The 16,677-nt window shown below is 37.0% G+C and overlaps 1 protein-coding gene across 5 annotated transcripts in view; it reads left to right on the forward strand.

Moving 5' to 3' along the window:
• Positions 1-16,677, forward strand: part of PLD1 (phospholipase D1) — a 211,496-nt gene that overhangs the window by 182,226 nt on the left and 12,593 nt on the right. For 3 of the 5 annotated variants that reach the window (XM_017955714.2, XM_009201360.4, XM_017955715.3), the window contains 3 exons: positions 6,829-6,963; positions 7,692-7,727; positions 14,993-15,146. In XM_017955714.2, the coding sequence (XP_017811203.2) occupies positions 6,829-6,963; positions 7,692-7,727; positions 14,993-15,146 (325 nt within the window). The remainder of the gene's footprint in view (positions 1-6,828; positions 6,964-7,691; positions 7,728-14,992; positions 15,147-16,677) is intronic. The other 2 variants (XM_009201362.4, XM_009201364.4) reach the window with 1 other exon arrangement.

Raw genomic sequence — 16,677 nt, forward strand, 5'->3', positions numbered from 1 at the left:
TCGAGTCTATTGTATTGAATTTCTCTTCTTTTTTTTTTTTTTATTATACTTTAAGTTCTGGGGTACACGTGCAGAACATGCAGTTTTGTTACATAGGTATACACGTGTCATGGTGGTTTGCTACACCCATCAACCCATCACCTACATGAGGTATTTCTCCTGATGCTATCCCTCCCCCAGCCTCCCATTCCCCTGATAGGCCCCGGTGTGTGTGATGCACACACCAATGATCACAACACGTATGTCCTGGGATCTGAATAAATCTCCAGGTTCTCAGATACCTCCATGACATTATATAACTTGGGACTCTTTCTTATACTTGTTTATCTATTTCTTCACATTAATGCTTGTATATGCTCCTGGTTTGCTTATATTTTCTTCAAAAAGCATATGTTTCTCTGGTATATCCTCATAACATAAATTAACATCACCAACTTTGTACCTATTACATGTTGAGCCAGTTTTTTTCACAGAATAAAGTACTGGCTGAAATATTTTCTCTATTTGTTTTTTCTTCTTTCCATATAGAGTTCATGGTGAATTTATTCACATCATAAATGGGCGTCCCCATAGCATTTGGCAGGCCACACTCGCATTTGTCCAAAATGTCCACTTTCTGGCTAGGAACCATTATCTTTCTTTTAGATCATGTTACTGGTACCAACTGTTAGCTCTCTTCCCAAGGCCATTTTTCATGAAGAAATAAAGATTTAATTACTTCATAAGAATTATTGCATAGTCAAGGATGAGTGGGAAGTAGGTATGGACTGTGGGCTGACAGGCTGTCTTACTAAGTGATGTTTTGCTGATACTCTCTAGGCCTGCTTTGACATGGCACATAGATGTGCTTTAGAAAATTACAAATATGACGTGGCCTAAACCTTCAAGCTGCTGACAGCTAGTCAGTATCATTAATCTTAAAAAAAATTAATTTTGAAATAATTTCAAATTTATAGAACAACTTCCAGGACTGCCATATATCCTTCATCCTAATTTTCCAGATGTTGTAATAATTTTACTTTCTTTGCTTTATCATTCTCTCTTAATACAAAGATATATTGATATATAGATGTTGGGATCTTTTTTTTTTTTTAACTCTGAGTCGTTTTGGAATAAGTTGCAGCCATGATACCAATTTCCCCCTAAATATATATGTGTGTTTCTGAGAAAACAAGGACATTCTCTTAAGCAAGTATAGTTCAATTATCAAAATAAATGAACATTGATATAATACTGTTATCAGTTTATAGAACTTATTGAAATTTTGCCAGTTGTCTTAGGAATGTTCATAGCAAAAGAGGGAAGAAGGCTTTTTCCTAGGCTAGAATTCAGTTCACAATCATTTGTGACATTAAGTTGTCATATGTCTTTATTTTTCTTTAATCTGAAATTATCTTTCAATCATTTTGATTGGGGGGGTGGCAGAGCTTTCTGATCTTGATGTTTTTGAAGAGTACAGGCCAGTTGCTCTATAGATTGTCCCTCAATTTGGGTACATCCGTTGTTTTCTCGTGATTAGATTTAGGTTATGCTTTTTTGGAGTAGTATCACAGAAGTGAGGTTGTGTTCTTACTGTAACATAGCAGGAGCAACCTTACTGGTTATATTAACTTTGATCACTTAGTGAAGGTGGTGTCTGCCAGAATTCTCCACTATTTTCCCCTTCATAATTAATAGTATTTTGTAGGAAAACACTTTAGGTGTATATACATATCCTGCTTCTTATCAACCATTGACCTCCTGGTTTTAGCATGCGTTAATCATTCTCTGAATCAATTGTTGTGATAGTTACCAAATGCTGACTTTCTGATTCCATCTTTTTTTCCTACATTTATTGGTTTCTTTTAAATTAATTAGTTGGAATTTTACTGTAAGGAAAGTTTTCCCTTTTTCCCCGTTTATGTACTTATATTAGTATGGATTTACAGCTTCTTTTATTCAATGAGTTAAGATCTTGGAGTTCAGCTTGCCCAGGTTTGGCCAATGAGGGCCTTTTAAAGGTGGCTTGATGTTTTTTGGACATGTCCCCAGTAATCGTCTTCTTTTACTGGCACAACAAGGTGTCCCAGACTCATATATTCCCAACACTAGCCCTGCAATCAGCCATTTCTCCAAGGAACCTAGGTTATTTTAGTGAAAAATTGTATTTATAAAGCAAAATCTGGGTGCTAGATGTGATCATTGCTACTAGAATATCACTACTTTGGGCCTCTGTACACACACACAAACCTGTTCTCTCTCTTTCTTGTCATATGGATACCTCCAATTCCAATCCCACAACATAGGGTTCCTTCTAGTCATCCTTCTCTTTATGTTTATACCTCCTTTCTTTCACAGTGAGAAACACAGCTCCCTAATCTGCAGCATATTTATGTATTTCCTCAACCTTACAATACACAGAAAATAATTTTGGGATTGCTGGCCCATACCACTGTGAAAAATGAATCTACTTACTAGAGTTTAACATTTGCTTATAGTGTTTTTTGCCTTTAGCCTAAGGGTGTACACTCAAATGTCTGTGATCAAAAGTAGTTGGATTATGTTGTTAACTTCATTTGCTTGGATTATGTTATTAACTTCATTTGGTTTGGTTCATTTGCTTTGGTTTATATTACATTTCAGGGTTTTTTTAAATCTCTCTTATTTTTTTTGAATGCATGAGCTATGCTTCCAATAGCCAGAGCTATACAAAAAGTATATTTAGATAAATGCCATTCCTCTATACTTTCAGTTTCTACCCCAACCTTTTATCTTTTTCACCCTGTACTCACCCATCCCCTATTGGTAACTGGTTTCATCAGTTTCTAGGTTAATCTTGTGTTTCTTCTTGGAAAAATGCTCAGATAAGTGTGTATGTTCTTATTTCTCCCGATCTCTTTCACAAAAAATATACTGCATATTCTCTTGTTCACCTTTTCTTTTCCATTTAACAGAATATCCTGGAAATCACTCCATATTAATTCACAGAGATCTTCATTTCTTTTTAACACGGCATAGTCTTCCATATGTGGATTTGCCATAGTTTATTCAATCACTTTGTTATGAAGGAGCAGTTAGATTAACTTCAACAACAATTATATGTTTCTAATAGAACTATATACAATGGGTAATTGTGTATATATTAATATATATGCATATATGCTCTTATTTGTTGGAGGTATATATTTAGAGTAAATTTCTAGAGTGGGATTGCTGGGTCAGGAGGTAAACACATAGGTAGCTTTGTTAGATATTGCTAAATGACCCTTCAAAAAATTTGTACAAATTTGCATTTTTATCACCAGTATATGAGAGTCTGGCTTCAACCCATTCTCACTAACAGAATATGTTGTCCTACTTTTTATTTTTTGCCAGTCTTATTAGATACGAAATGGTTTCTCAATGTCATTTTTATTTGCATTTCTGTCATTATGAGTCAACATGGATATCTTTTCAAATGTACCTTTTGTGTGTGTGAATTGTCTATTCATGTCTTTTGCCCATTTTTCTATTAAGATTTTGATTTTCTTTTCCCTTCAATTATTTAGAGTTCTTTATATGTTAGGATTATCACCTCTTTTATCTGTGACATATACTGCAAATACTTTCTCCTAATTTGTCTTCTGCCTTTTGTTTTTTGCTGGTGGTGTTTCGTGTCATGCAAATGTGTTGTGATTTTTTTAATCTAACCAATTTACCAATCTTTTCTTTTCTTTTTTTTGCGTTTGGACACTTACAAAGTCTTTCCTACATTTGAGGTAGAGAGGAATTCACGCTTGCTTTCTTCTATCACTTGTCTGGTTTCATTTGCTTACATTTTTATCTCTGATCCATTTGGAGTTTATTCTTGATAAAAAAATTTTGGAGTTTTATCTTTTTCAGTTGGCTATGTAACTGTACTAGCACCTTTTATTTAAAAGTCCTCGTCCTTATCATTTGAGCTGTTTCCTTTATCATATACAAAATTTCCTTATGTATTTGCATCTCTTTTTGGACTTTCTATCCCATTCACTGGTTTATCTGTCTATTTATCTGCTAGATCTGCACTGTTTTAATTATACAGACTTTATAGTATGTGTTAATATCTGATAGGGCTAATGACTCATAGCTTTTCTCTTCTGTTTTTCTCAATTTATTCTTGCATGTTTATTTTTTCCATACAAACTACAGGTTATCTAACTCCATGAAAACTTGTTGATATTTTTTCCATTACAATACATTAGATTACATTACATTAATGTGATCTCATGTAATGTAATGAGATCACATTAAATTTATAAATTAACCTGGGAAGAGGTGACATCTTTATAATGGTGAATTGTTTTATCCCAGAACAAGAGCAATCTTTCCATTTGTTTAAGTCTACTCTTGTGTCTTGATAGTGTTTTAACTTTTTCTTTATAAAAGTTTTGCACATGAACCATTAAGTTTATCTCTTTTATTTTCTTTGTTGTCATTCTAAATGGGGCTTTGTCTGTGATTATATTCTCTACGTGGTTATTGTTTTGTGTGTATAAAGGCTGTTGATTTCTATATGTTAATTTATATCCTGTTATTATATTTAGTATTTTTATTATTTGATATAATTTTATTACTGATTCTTCCGTTATGTTTTCATAGTATCTGCAAGTGGGGATGACTTTACTTTTTATATGATTTCTCTTACACAACTGTATTGGCTGATACTTCCAAGGCAATGCTAAATAGTATTGAAATTATTATACACACATATACATATAAATGTATAATACATATATTATATATTTTTTCTGCATGTTAAGAAAGTATTCATCATTTCCTACTTTCTTCATTGCTTTTATCAGGAGTGGATACTGAATTGTGTCAAAAGCTTTCCAGCATCTGTTAAGATAATTATTTTTCTCCTTAGATTGGTCAATTTAATGTCTAATAATGGATTTCCTTATATTGAGCAGACTTGCATCCTGGAATACATCTCACTTGGTCATGGTGTATTATTTTCTTAGTGTATACTAATCTTAAATAATTATCAAAGCTCTATGGCAGTGTCATTCAAAAACAATATCCCCTAGGGAACTTACTGAATTGATTTGTGCTGAATCAGAATTCTGGGAATAGTCACAGGAATCTGCTTTTAACAAGTTCCATAGAGGTGGTCTTCATGCACTCTGAGAACCACTGGTCTACTATATTGTTCAATGTGAATTTTAATGGAAATTACTATAAAAAAATACTTACTTTAGCAAAGGACTTGCTCCATGATTCCTTTGAAAAGCTGCTTTGTATCTTAAACTTATAAATTCTAGATCATGATCCAGCTGTAGGAGAGTAGATGATACAGAGAAATTAAAAGGTAAAATATTTTTTAGTTTCAGCTGGCACCTGAATATTCATTTATCCACTCACACATTTATTCAGCTTTTTTTTTTTTAGCACTGTGAATGGATGAGAATACCAAGATGTGTAAGATCCAGTTCCTGTATAACAGTAGAATAAATTGAGGATTATATAAATATTTGTAAGATACTAGGCATTATGTTAGAAACGTTATCCAGGAATTTTATAGGTCTGAGGGGCTTAAAAAAGGAAATGGATCAGAAAATACTTAAAAAAGGAGGTGATTCTTCAGATGAAGCATCTTTCCAATATAACATTAACAAATAGGGGAACAAGTTGATTGCAAAAATCTCATTTACATGAAACTTTTTAGAAATGCATCTCGTACACACGATGCACTAGTATACCAACATTTCAACTCTCATCAAACACAGCTATACAACATCACTCGTATGTATATGAGGGGAAAGCTATCTCTAAATGCAGGCATCTCTGTACGTAACCTATGAATGGATTTCTTTCCAAGATACCCAAACTTAATAGAAACACTGAATAGTATCAGTAGCAAAATAGAAACCATCAGTAATAAATGGAAACTTCAGTAAATGGGAGATGAACTACCACCTTTCTATGCTTCGAATTCTCTTAAAGGCAAAAAAAAAAAAAGACCAAAAAAAAAAAAAAAGTATGCTCTCTTGATATTAGAATTTGTGATGGTTTGGTTCCACTCCATTTATTCTTGGTATCAGACTTTGCTTATCCAAGACAACTGCTGTGTGGGAGAAAGACCGTAAAATCCTGTGACTAACACTCACACCAGGGGTCATGATTATGAGCTGGCTTAGTATGGAATGCATTTCTTCTCATCATGTGAATGGCCCCCACGTGATGAGATGGAGGGCAATATTTTAAAGTACAAACCTGGTGCTGCTTGCTCTGAAGAAAACTCTAAGTCTCATGTAGTAAGGATTCTTCTATTTCCTAATTTTAATGATCTAAAGGGAGGAATGGTTTTTCATTGCCAATATTTTTATTTACCCAATGTCTGCAGAATTTAACTGATGCTTCATGCTGAATGTGCTACAAATGATGTAGCATCAGGTGGTTTGTCACACACCTTGCATCTGATTCAAACTGCAGCAAGTGTCAAGCAGGATAGAAGCAAATGTCACACTGAAGTCTTGGTTAATCTCTTCTGGCTCAGCGTTCACCATCACTCTTCAGTAGTTAACTCATCAAATCATTGAAATAAAATGTTCATATTCGAATAGCTTTTTGGATTGCCTTAGCAAAGGGAAGACAGAAAACACTTCAGTTAAAAAATATATATATATATAGCCATTCAGATTGACAATATGAAATTCAGATACCAAAAATAAATCCTGGATGAATTCTGAAATAGAAAAAATATACATATAATATACAATCTATTCTGAACAATCTAAGTAGTATGTTTTGAGAAACAATAAGATTTAATGTATATTTATTGAGCTTGGTCACATTAATTTTAATAATTTCTTTTTAAATTTGCAGTTGGCAATCAGTGGATAAATTACATATCATTCTGTGGTCTTAGAACACATGCAGAGCTCGAAGGAAACCTAGTCACCGAGCTTATCTATGTCCACAGCAAGTTGTTAATTGCTGATGATAACACTGTTATTATTGGTAAGTACAGTATATGGTCTATTATTGTATTCCTTGCCAGTTGACTTACCCCATGCAAAAATGTTTGCTGCGATTCCTCCTAAGCTTCCTTTGCATTTGAAAGAGATAGTAACATCATCTCTAAAACATTTCTGAAGCTATCCTTTTCTCTTATGTCCTTTCTAACCCATCTGTTGAAATTGTTATAGATACAGAATAGGTGTATATATTTGTGGGGTACATACGACGTTTTGATACAGTCATACAATGAGTAACAATCACATCAGGGTAATTGCGGTACCCATCACTTCAAGCATTTATCATCTCTTTGTGGACTAAACTATTTTTATTTATGAAGAATCAGAGGTACAGAGCAATTAAAGGGACTTCGTGAAAATTGCAGCGTCCAGGGGCAGCTGTTTAACCCAGCAGTCCGATAATGTGCCAGATTTCACTAATTCTTTATTACTCCCTTATTTTTTTTAATTTTTAAAGCTATTTTTGAGATGGGAGTCTCACTGTGTTTCCCAGGCTGGTCTCAAATGATTCTTCTACCTCAGCCTCCTGTGCGCTGGGATTACAGGCCTGAGCCACCACACCCGGCTATCCCCTTATTTTTATTTACAATCCAAGTGCCCAGATTTCAGGGATTGGTGGGGGGATAAATGAGGAGGGAAAGTGTATCTTAGGTGAGTACCTTGTGGTAATTCATATGTGTTTACACTACGTCCACCTAACCATTACCACAGATCTGAAGTTGTACAAAAGTCGAAATCAGAAGGATGGTAAAGTATTGCTGCCTCTATGCATGCCATTATTTTTCCTAACATGTATGTTTTGCATGTCATTAATTAGGATGTAGAGCAGTGCAACTTTGTTGATGTGCGTGGGTGAAGTGGGTATTGTGTACTAATGGTGGGACGTAGCCCTACACTAAGGTCTGCAGTCTTTTCTTGTCAAGGATACACAGAGAATTTTTCCAAAGGTCTCTTCCCACTGACAGATTCAGGAGAGTTACTCTCCTAAATAACTTGTACATTCTACCTAAATTAGATTAGCTTGATCAGAGAGGTAGATGTTCAGCTTCCTTCTTTTATACACACAGAAAGCTTCATTCTTCCATCATTGAATTATTTTGACTTCTAATATTAATATTGTATAAAATGCATATTGGAAGTCCAGGATGACAGAGTATAAATAACCAACGAGATAAATGAGGTAACCAGTGTGGGGCATGTTATTTAGGGAGATGACCAACCAGATAAATGAGGTAACCAGTGAGGGGCATGTTATTTAGAGAGATGATATCTCCCACTAATGGGAATTCTGCTCATCTGTTTCAAATAAAATGTAGTTTATCAGCTTGAATAAGATACTTTCCTATTATTCAAGAAACTAAATGCCATGGAGTATTTTGAAAATTTTGGACAATAAATGTGCTTTCTATTCTCCACCGAGAAAAGGAAAAATATCTCATATCTGAGAGTAGTAAGACTGTGTTATCTGGAACATGATTTGAAGAGAAAAGAAACAGTTCTAAAGCCGAAAATGGTGTAAACCACAGTATGGTGAGATACATACACACACCACACACACAGACACACACACACACACAGACACACACTTTTAATATTTGTATAGCACATCAAAATAATATTGTTCTTTTATCTCCTCGTCTATAGCCAGAAACTGTGTAAACCACAGTATGGTGAGATACACACGCGCACGCACACACACACACACACACTTACTTTTAATATTTGTATAGCACATTAAAAAGTATTGTTCTTTTATCTCCTGGTCTATAGGGATAAAAGCTCTTTAGGAGTTTATTTTTTTCCCCCACTTGCTCTAATACACAAGATTTCATTTATTTCTCCTGAGCTCCTCTGACTTGCTCTTCAAAAGCAAACCTCAGAATACTTTTGAATTAAATTTGACAATGACAGTAAGAAATAAAAACTATTGATGTTTCCTGAAATGGAAAAATGAAAATAAACAAAGCCACATGTTTCTTCACCAAGATTTCAGAAGCCTTGAAGTAAAAACTGACAGATGTAAATATTTTTTTGAAAGGTCATTTTGACTTTCAGCCTCGTTTACTTTACGTGAAGTATAAATACAAATTAGTTTTCGGTAACAGAGCTAACAGTTAAATAAATTTTTTCAGGTTTTTAATTGACTTATTTTCTGGAAAAGTCTCTAAACCCTCAAAGACTCCAATTTCTTTTGTTTAGCAATACTTTATCAATTTTGCACACAATTCTTACACATTCTCTTGAAACTGAGGATGTGGCCCTGGGAGTCTAAAGAGGTCTTACTTGCTAGTCCTTGGAGGCTGAATTCCTTTTTTCCTTCCCCAACTGCCTTAGAGAATCAATTTCTCCCAAGGAAAAAAATCCAAAGTTTCTTTTGTTCTTTTTATCTTGGTGGAAATTCAAGAATAAGCAGGTTTATTGTTACTGTTCTAACACATTCACCCTATTTAAGTTCCTAACACAGAAAACAGTATTTAAAATTCTCAGAGATGAATTTGAGAAGTTAGTTTGAGAATATGTTACAGGTGTTAAGCAAGTATTTAAACATTTAAAGGAGATTTAAGTAATGTATGATTAATTTTTCTTCCATGGCAAACTTATGCCAGAAAGATTGAGTAGCTGACATGAGAAAAATGACCGTTTATCTTCATTTTACTCCTCATGAGGAAATATTTGTTTTCTCACACTGAAGATCGCTTTTGTGCATAGCTTTAATTGCCTGTGGCCCAGGGTAACCTTGCTGGTCATGAAATCTGTGACCACCTCCAGTTTTCTTACCCATCTTAATTTTAGCCTTTAACCAGACACACATTTATTTGGTTTCCTAAACAAAGCCAAGCTACCCTTCAAGTAAAATTTAAGCCTATCCTGATGACTAAGTGAAATGGTTGTTTTTAATGTTCACTAACCTGCTGCAAAGCACAATAGAGAGATGCGAAACGTGAATAAAACAGCGCCACTGCCCTCCCAGAGATCACGGGCTGGAGGAGAGGCAGCTACTCCTTCCATATGAGAACAGAAACACTAGGATGGACGTGGCCGAACCGGAACAAGAAGGTTCAGGGGCAATCAACAAGTATGAGTAGGAGGAGAAACTAAGTCGAGGTCATGAGTCTCAGGATTTAAAGGGCAGGCTTCACTGTGGCAGATGAGAGTCTGGAATTGAAGGGCTGCCCCAGTAAAGAGGGGGATATTTCCTCATGTCTGCAATTTACTTTTAAATGGATCAAAACAAAAATACGAATTGACGATGGATACAGGGATGAAGTGGTATACCAATGCCTGGTTCTTATTTTTAGAAATTATGATCTAGTTGGTCTGGTTTGGGGCCAGGCATCTGGGTTTTTTTGGTTTGGTTTTTGGCATCGGTATTTTTAAGAAGTTTCCTTGTTAGCCTTCCTAGGTAATGCTCATGTGTGGTCAGAGCTGAGAACCTCTGACCTGGAGGCAAAGGAAATACAAGTAGGTAGAGAAGACAGAGTCTCCCAGTGTGCTCAATAGAAGAACCAGTTTTCCTTTAAAACAAACTAAAACGGGGTAGAGTTGGTGCGTTCGTTTTCCATTACTGCTGTAACAAATGACCACAAACTTAGTAGCTTAAAACAATACAAATTTATTATCTGACACTTCAGTAGGTTAGGTTTAGTAGGTTTAGTCTTGTGAGTCCCACAGGACTAAAATCAGAGTGTGAGCAGGGCTGTTGCATTCTTTTAGAGGCTGTTAGGGAGAGTCCATTTCCTTGCTTCTAGAGGCTGCCCACATTCCTTGACTCATGGCCCCTTCTTCCACCTTTAAAGTCAGCAACATTCTATCTCTGAAAAACCCCCAAAAGTCTCAACCCATTCTTCTGTAATCATAACTCAGTCTGATTCCCTTTCACTTTTACAGACCTTATGATTGTATTGGGTCCACCTGCATAATCCAGGCTGCTCACCCTATTTTTAAAGTTAGCTGATTAGCAACCTTAATTCCATGTGCAGCCTTAGTTCCCCTTTGCCGTTGAACATATATTCACAGTTTTTGGAGATTCAAGCATGGACATTTTGGAGAGCTGCTATTCTGCATACCACACAAGGATTCACAATTTCTGAGTGAGACACACAAAATAAGTACAAACCACAAAGGAAAGGAAAGATAAATCCAACTGCATTAAAATTCAGAAATTTCTTCATTGAAAGTACTGTAAAGGGGAATAAAAAGATAAACCACAAACTGAAATAAGATATTTGCAATCCATTTAATATACAGAGCACATAAAAAACTCCTATAAATCAATAAGAAAAAACAAATGTCCAAAGAAAAATGGGCAAAGCAATTATATAGGAACTTCACCAAAAAGAACATACCCAAGCCCCATAAGCATATGAAAAAATGTTCCTTCTCATTAACATGAGACAAATAAGAGTTTTTAAAAATACCCGACTGGCAAACATTTAAAAGTTAGGCAATCTGAGTATTGGCATGGCTGTGGAGCAATACAGACTCCCCTCCACGGCTATTGGGAGTATAAGTTGGAAAACATTCTGGCGTTACCTAGTAAAGTCATACATCCTGCAGCTTAGCAACCCACGCCTACATACAGAGCCTAGGAAACTCACACATGTCTGTACCAAGAAACAAATACACAACTATGTACAGCAGAATTGTGCATCACTGCAAAACTCTGGAAGCAACCCAAACATCCATCAATAGCAGAATAAATAAAGAAATCCCTAGTATGTTCATTCAAGGAAAAGAAATGCATTATAATTATGTACAGATAAATCTCAAAGACATAATACTGAATGGAAGAAGCAAATCTCAAAGGACTATCTGCTATATGATTCCATTTATATAAATTAAAAACAAGTCAGAAATAAACTCTTCCTTTGGTTGTTTAGGAAAACATTCAGAGCATGATGAATACAAAATTAAACATCAAGTCTTCCTCTTGGGGAGGGAAGAGTATGCATGGGAAGGTGCACAAAGCCTTCTGGGATGTGGTAATATTGTTTTTGGCCTGGGTGATAAATTCAGTGATGACTATTTTATTATTGCTTAAGTTTTACACACATGGTTTCATATAGCCTTTTGTATTTTGCCGTATTTCACAATTTTTAGACTGTTTTCTAATAGCAGACTCAGAATAGGTCATATAAACAACAAGGATGTTTATAGAGTAAAAGATCAAAACTCCCCTTATTTTCTTCTCTCTCTTCACTGAAAAGCACCTACTATTGTTAACAGTTCAGTGTGTATCTTTCTAGATCTCTTGTTCTGTCTTCTTCCTCATATGTTATATAAAAATAGGGTAATACTACAACTGTTGTTCTGAATTTGATTTTCAGAATACAGGAACGAATGGAGGGAGCATTTACATCCATCATAGCTTATTATATCTAATTTATTCATTCATCTAAAATTTTCTCATTCCTTTCTTCACATGCCTATTAAATAGTAGCCAACACACTTATTTAATGTGGTGAAGAGTCAGTGCTCTGGGTAACTCCATTTTGGCCCTTAAAATACAAGAACCACACCCTCTGTCTAATAATTCCAGCTCAGAACGCTGGGAATGTGGGGGCCCACCGTAGTGGGAGAGGAATGGGGGTGGGTGGGAGAGTGTGTGTGTGGAGGGAGCTCTCCAGGCTGGCTCCCATCCCGGGTTCTCCTGACCCTAAACAAAGCAGTGATGTCAGTTCAGTCTAGCAGTCCCCGCCTGACAGCGGCCTCTGCTGGCTCCAGGGGCACAGTGACAGTCCTAAAGTAGCACTATGGGTTCCTACAGTTCACACATGGGGCGATTAAGCCAGAGAGGAGGCTCCTTTAAACAAATGCTACGTTCCATCAAATGGTCAGTTCCTATGGCAGCGTTCTCCGGTGCAGATATTATAGAGTTAACAAGGATCTGATGATAATGCCAGTAATAATTAACATTTGTAGAGCAGCTTATAAATCATTAAGTGCTTTCACATGGTCTTACTTAATTCCCACAACAACCTTACAAGGTCTATATTATTCTCTCAATTTATGAAAGATTATGTTAAAGCTGAGAAAGATTAAGTGAATTGCCCAAATTAATGTTGGGTCAACTGTCAAGCTCAAAGATATAGCTGCAAATTTTATAGCATAACCACGATGTAAGTATATGTATAAAGGATGATTTGTTGCTAACAAAACAAAGTGTTTCAAAGGTTCCCACTTTTCAGCACTCCAGTAGCATTCTCACATTTCTGTAGGGTGCTCAATCCTTTCTGTGTTACCCAGGGCACCATGGGGCACCACTCACATCCATAGTCATCATAGCTTTATGTATTAACTACGTGACAATATTCTGGCAAAAGGCAGTAAAGTCTCTTCAGGAAAGGGCAGCTTGTCTCATTCATCTCATCCTTTGAGCTCTGGCAGGGCTGCTGTCACCTTATAGCTCTGGCTGCTCCAGTGAGAGGGCCTCCGGGATGCCTGTTCAACCTGACCCTTCTGCTCCACGTCTGAAGAAGCACTGGAGTTGTTGCAGCTAGAGCAAGAGGAACAAGAATAGTCAGGCCCTTTCTGTCATTTGTAGGGCACCTCAAGGATTCAAACGTGTGAATCTGCAGAGATTAATGCAAAAAAAAAAATGTGATGAGGTTCCTGAATACACAGCAGAGGACTGCAGAAAGTACAGATTGAACTAATAGCAAAATATTTGCCCTTCATATGTGAAAGTCAACATTCTCAGCTCATTTGGATTTAAAAATAAAATAGATTCCTCAAATGAACAAGGTATTGAGCTAATAAAGAGAATTAATAATTTTAAAAACTAGAATGGAGGAAAACTGATACAGAAGCTATTGGCATGCTACACAAGTGAGGGAGGCAAGAAAACAGAAAGCCCAAAGCCACAAAAGACAATCTGTATTTGAGATTATACTCTATTGATTATGAAGGTACTCTTGAGTTTTGACATTCACAGTTATGTGACTATGAGTTAAAGTCTACAGAGAGCCTGATTCTTAACTCCAAAAGCAAAGCCATCTTTCCTACTGAACTGGTAGGCATGCCTTTTTTCAAGTGCTTGATGATTATATCAGTTAGAATCTTTTGTGCCACAAGAGAGAAAACTCAACTAGAAAAAACAAAAAAAGAAAAAACTCAACTAGAAGTGTGTGAAACAATAAGGAACAATGTACAAAATAAATTATTTCACATAACAGAAGGTAAGAATATTCAAAGGTTGGCTAACTGAATGACTTAAAGACCCAGAATCTTCCTTCTTTTTTAATTTTTGTTTTTCTGTTTGTTTAGAGATGAAGTCTTCTCTTTTGCCCAGGCTGAAGTGCAGTGGTGCATTTATAGCCCACTGCAGACTTGAATTCCTAGACCCAAGCAGTCCTCCTGCCTCAGCATTCCGAGAAGCTGGGACTACAGACACGCGTCACTCAGGCACTGACCACACTCAGCTAATTTTTAAAAACTTTTTGTAGAGACCAGGTCTCGCTATGTTGTCCAGGCTGGTCTCAAACTCCTGGCTTTAAGCGATCCTCCTGCCTTGGCCTCTCAAAGCGCTGGGATTTCAGACATGAGCCACCATGCCTGGCTCTTTTTTCTGCTTAGCATTTTTTTTAAAGCTTTTTTGTTTGTTCTCTAGTGGTTGTAAAATGACTGCAGCAGCTCCTGGAATCGTGTCTTCTTCCAACCCTTCAAGCCAAAATATCCAAAGGATGGAAGAGACAGAATCCATTTTTTGTGTGTTTATACAAAGGGGAAACTTTCTCAGAAGCTTTCCTTCATGTCACATTGGCTAGCACCATGTCAAGAGCCCATTTCTAAGCCAGTCACTAATAAAAATAATGAAATTACCACGGCTGGCTTAGACTGATTAAGATTCACCCCTGGGTGAGGGAGGGCCCCACCTCCCTAAAAACACATCTTCCCTTGATAACCTGGACAAAATTACGGTTTTGTTAGCAAGGACCAATTGAGTGGGGAGGGCAACCAACAGTGTCTGCGAGGTCAGGAAGGTTGTTCAGCTTCGCTGTTTCTCCTTACAGGCTCTGCCAACATAAATGACCGGAGTATGCTGGGAAAGCGTGACAGTGAAATGGCTGTCATTGTGCAAGATACAGAAACGGTTCCTTCACTAATGGGTGGAGAAAAGTACCAAGCTGGCCGGTTTGCCCAAGGACTTCGGCTACAGTGCTTTAGGTCAGTCCGCCAAAGTATGTCTCTCTGATGTATTTCCACTGCAGCAGTGGACGCAGCCCTGAACTCTGGCCCTGAGCACACGGGTCATCCTAGGTTCTTCTTCGTCTAAAACAGTGTATCCCAGAATATAGGATATGTACCACCAGTAGTATGAGAAATGACTTTAGGTGGTACGTGAATAGTTTTTATTTTAATAGCTTTTTATTACTGTCACATGCAGTAGAAAAAACTGCAGTGGTGGTGCACTTACAGCTCATTGCATCCTTGAATTCCTAGGCTCAAGCAATCCTCCTGCCTCAGCATTCCGAGTAGCTGGGACTACAGGCACGCATCACCACACCCAGCTAAGTTTTTAAAATTTTTGTAGATACCGTGTCTCGCTGTGTTGCCCAGGCTGGTCTCAAACTCCTGGCTTTAAGCGACCCTCCTGCCTTGGCCTCTCAAAGCACTGGGATTACAGACGTGAGCCAATTAAATACTAGTCCTTAACTGATTTAGGACTAGACCAGGTCAAACCCTCCAGCTTCCATTTAAGTTTTTAACATCAAATTAATTCCAGTGATACAAGGATATAATAAAAATTATTGAGGGAGTATGCCAGTGACTGCTGGTGTAAAATTTAAATGTAGGAACTTCTGTTTTCAGGTTTAAAATGACTCCAGGTGTCAGACATCCCTGATCTTTGGCAAGAAGATGCTGCTTTTAAACTAATCTGTGGTGAAGCAGAGAGAATACTGGGCTAGGAAACTGGACTCGTTTAGGCTGTGTGATCCTAAATAAGTCCATTCAGTAAAGTGTTATTTAGAACTTTCTAGGGCTGGGCTGTAACTGTCCGCGTCACCTGTTGTCTATTCTCAACAGAGTGGTCCCTCTAGAACCTTCTAGATGATGTTGCTTCTCTGGTCACTACTGTCCAATGGCTTCTTATCTCACAAGGAACAAGTAATATAATCTCATCTCCTTTCACTCTTTCCCTTGCTCCCTACAGACACTCATTTCCCCACTGGCCGTGGAACACCCTAACTACTCTCCCAACTCTAGGCCTTTGCAGGAAGTCCACAGTTTTATGATTCTAGAACTATATTTGCCATGAGGCAGTTTTGGTGCAGCCTCTATAGTGGGATGCAGCAGGTGGCCCTGATACAGTTAAGGTCAGGACTTTATGCTCTTCTGGGAAGGGCACTGCACCGCAGCCTGTTGTTTTCTTTGTGTTAATGCTCCCTTTTGGAAACTGGCTCACTTGCAAATGGGCGCTCAGCGAGCACTTAACTCCCTGCAAAGGCAGAGGCCACTTCTCTCATTCCTACCAGTCCAGACTTTGGCTTCCAAGACCAACATAAGCCTCAGTTGTAGAGACATTCATTCTGCTCTCTCTGTCCAAGTAGCTCAAAAAATCCATCCCTCAAAATCTGTCAATACCTTCTAACAATGTTTACTGCTATATTTATTGCCTTTGTTATTACTTGTTTTGCCAGTAAGCATATTTTCAAACCATTGATAATTCAACTAGCTTCTAATGTTAATTTGTTTT

Source organism: Papio anubis, chromosome 2 (genome assembly GCF_008728515.1).
Source record: "Papio anubis isolate 15944 chromosome 2, Panubis1.0, whole genome shotgun sequence".
NCBI classification, from domain to species: domain Eukaryota; kingdom Metazoa; phylum Chordata; class Mammalia; order Primates; family Cercopithecidae; genus Papio; species Papio anubis.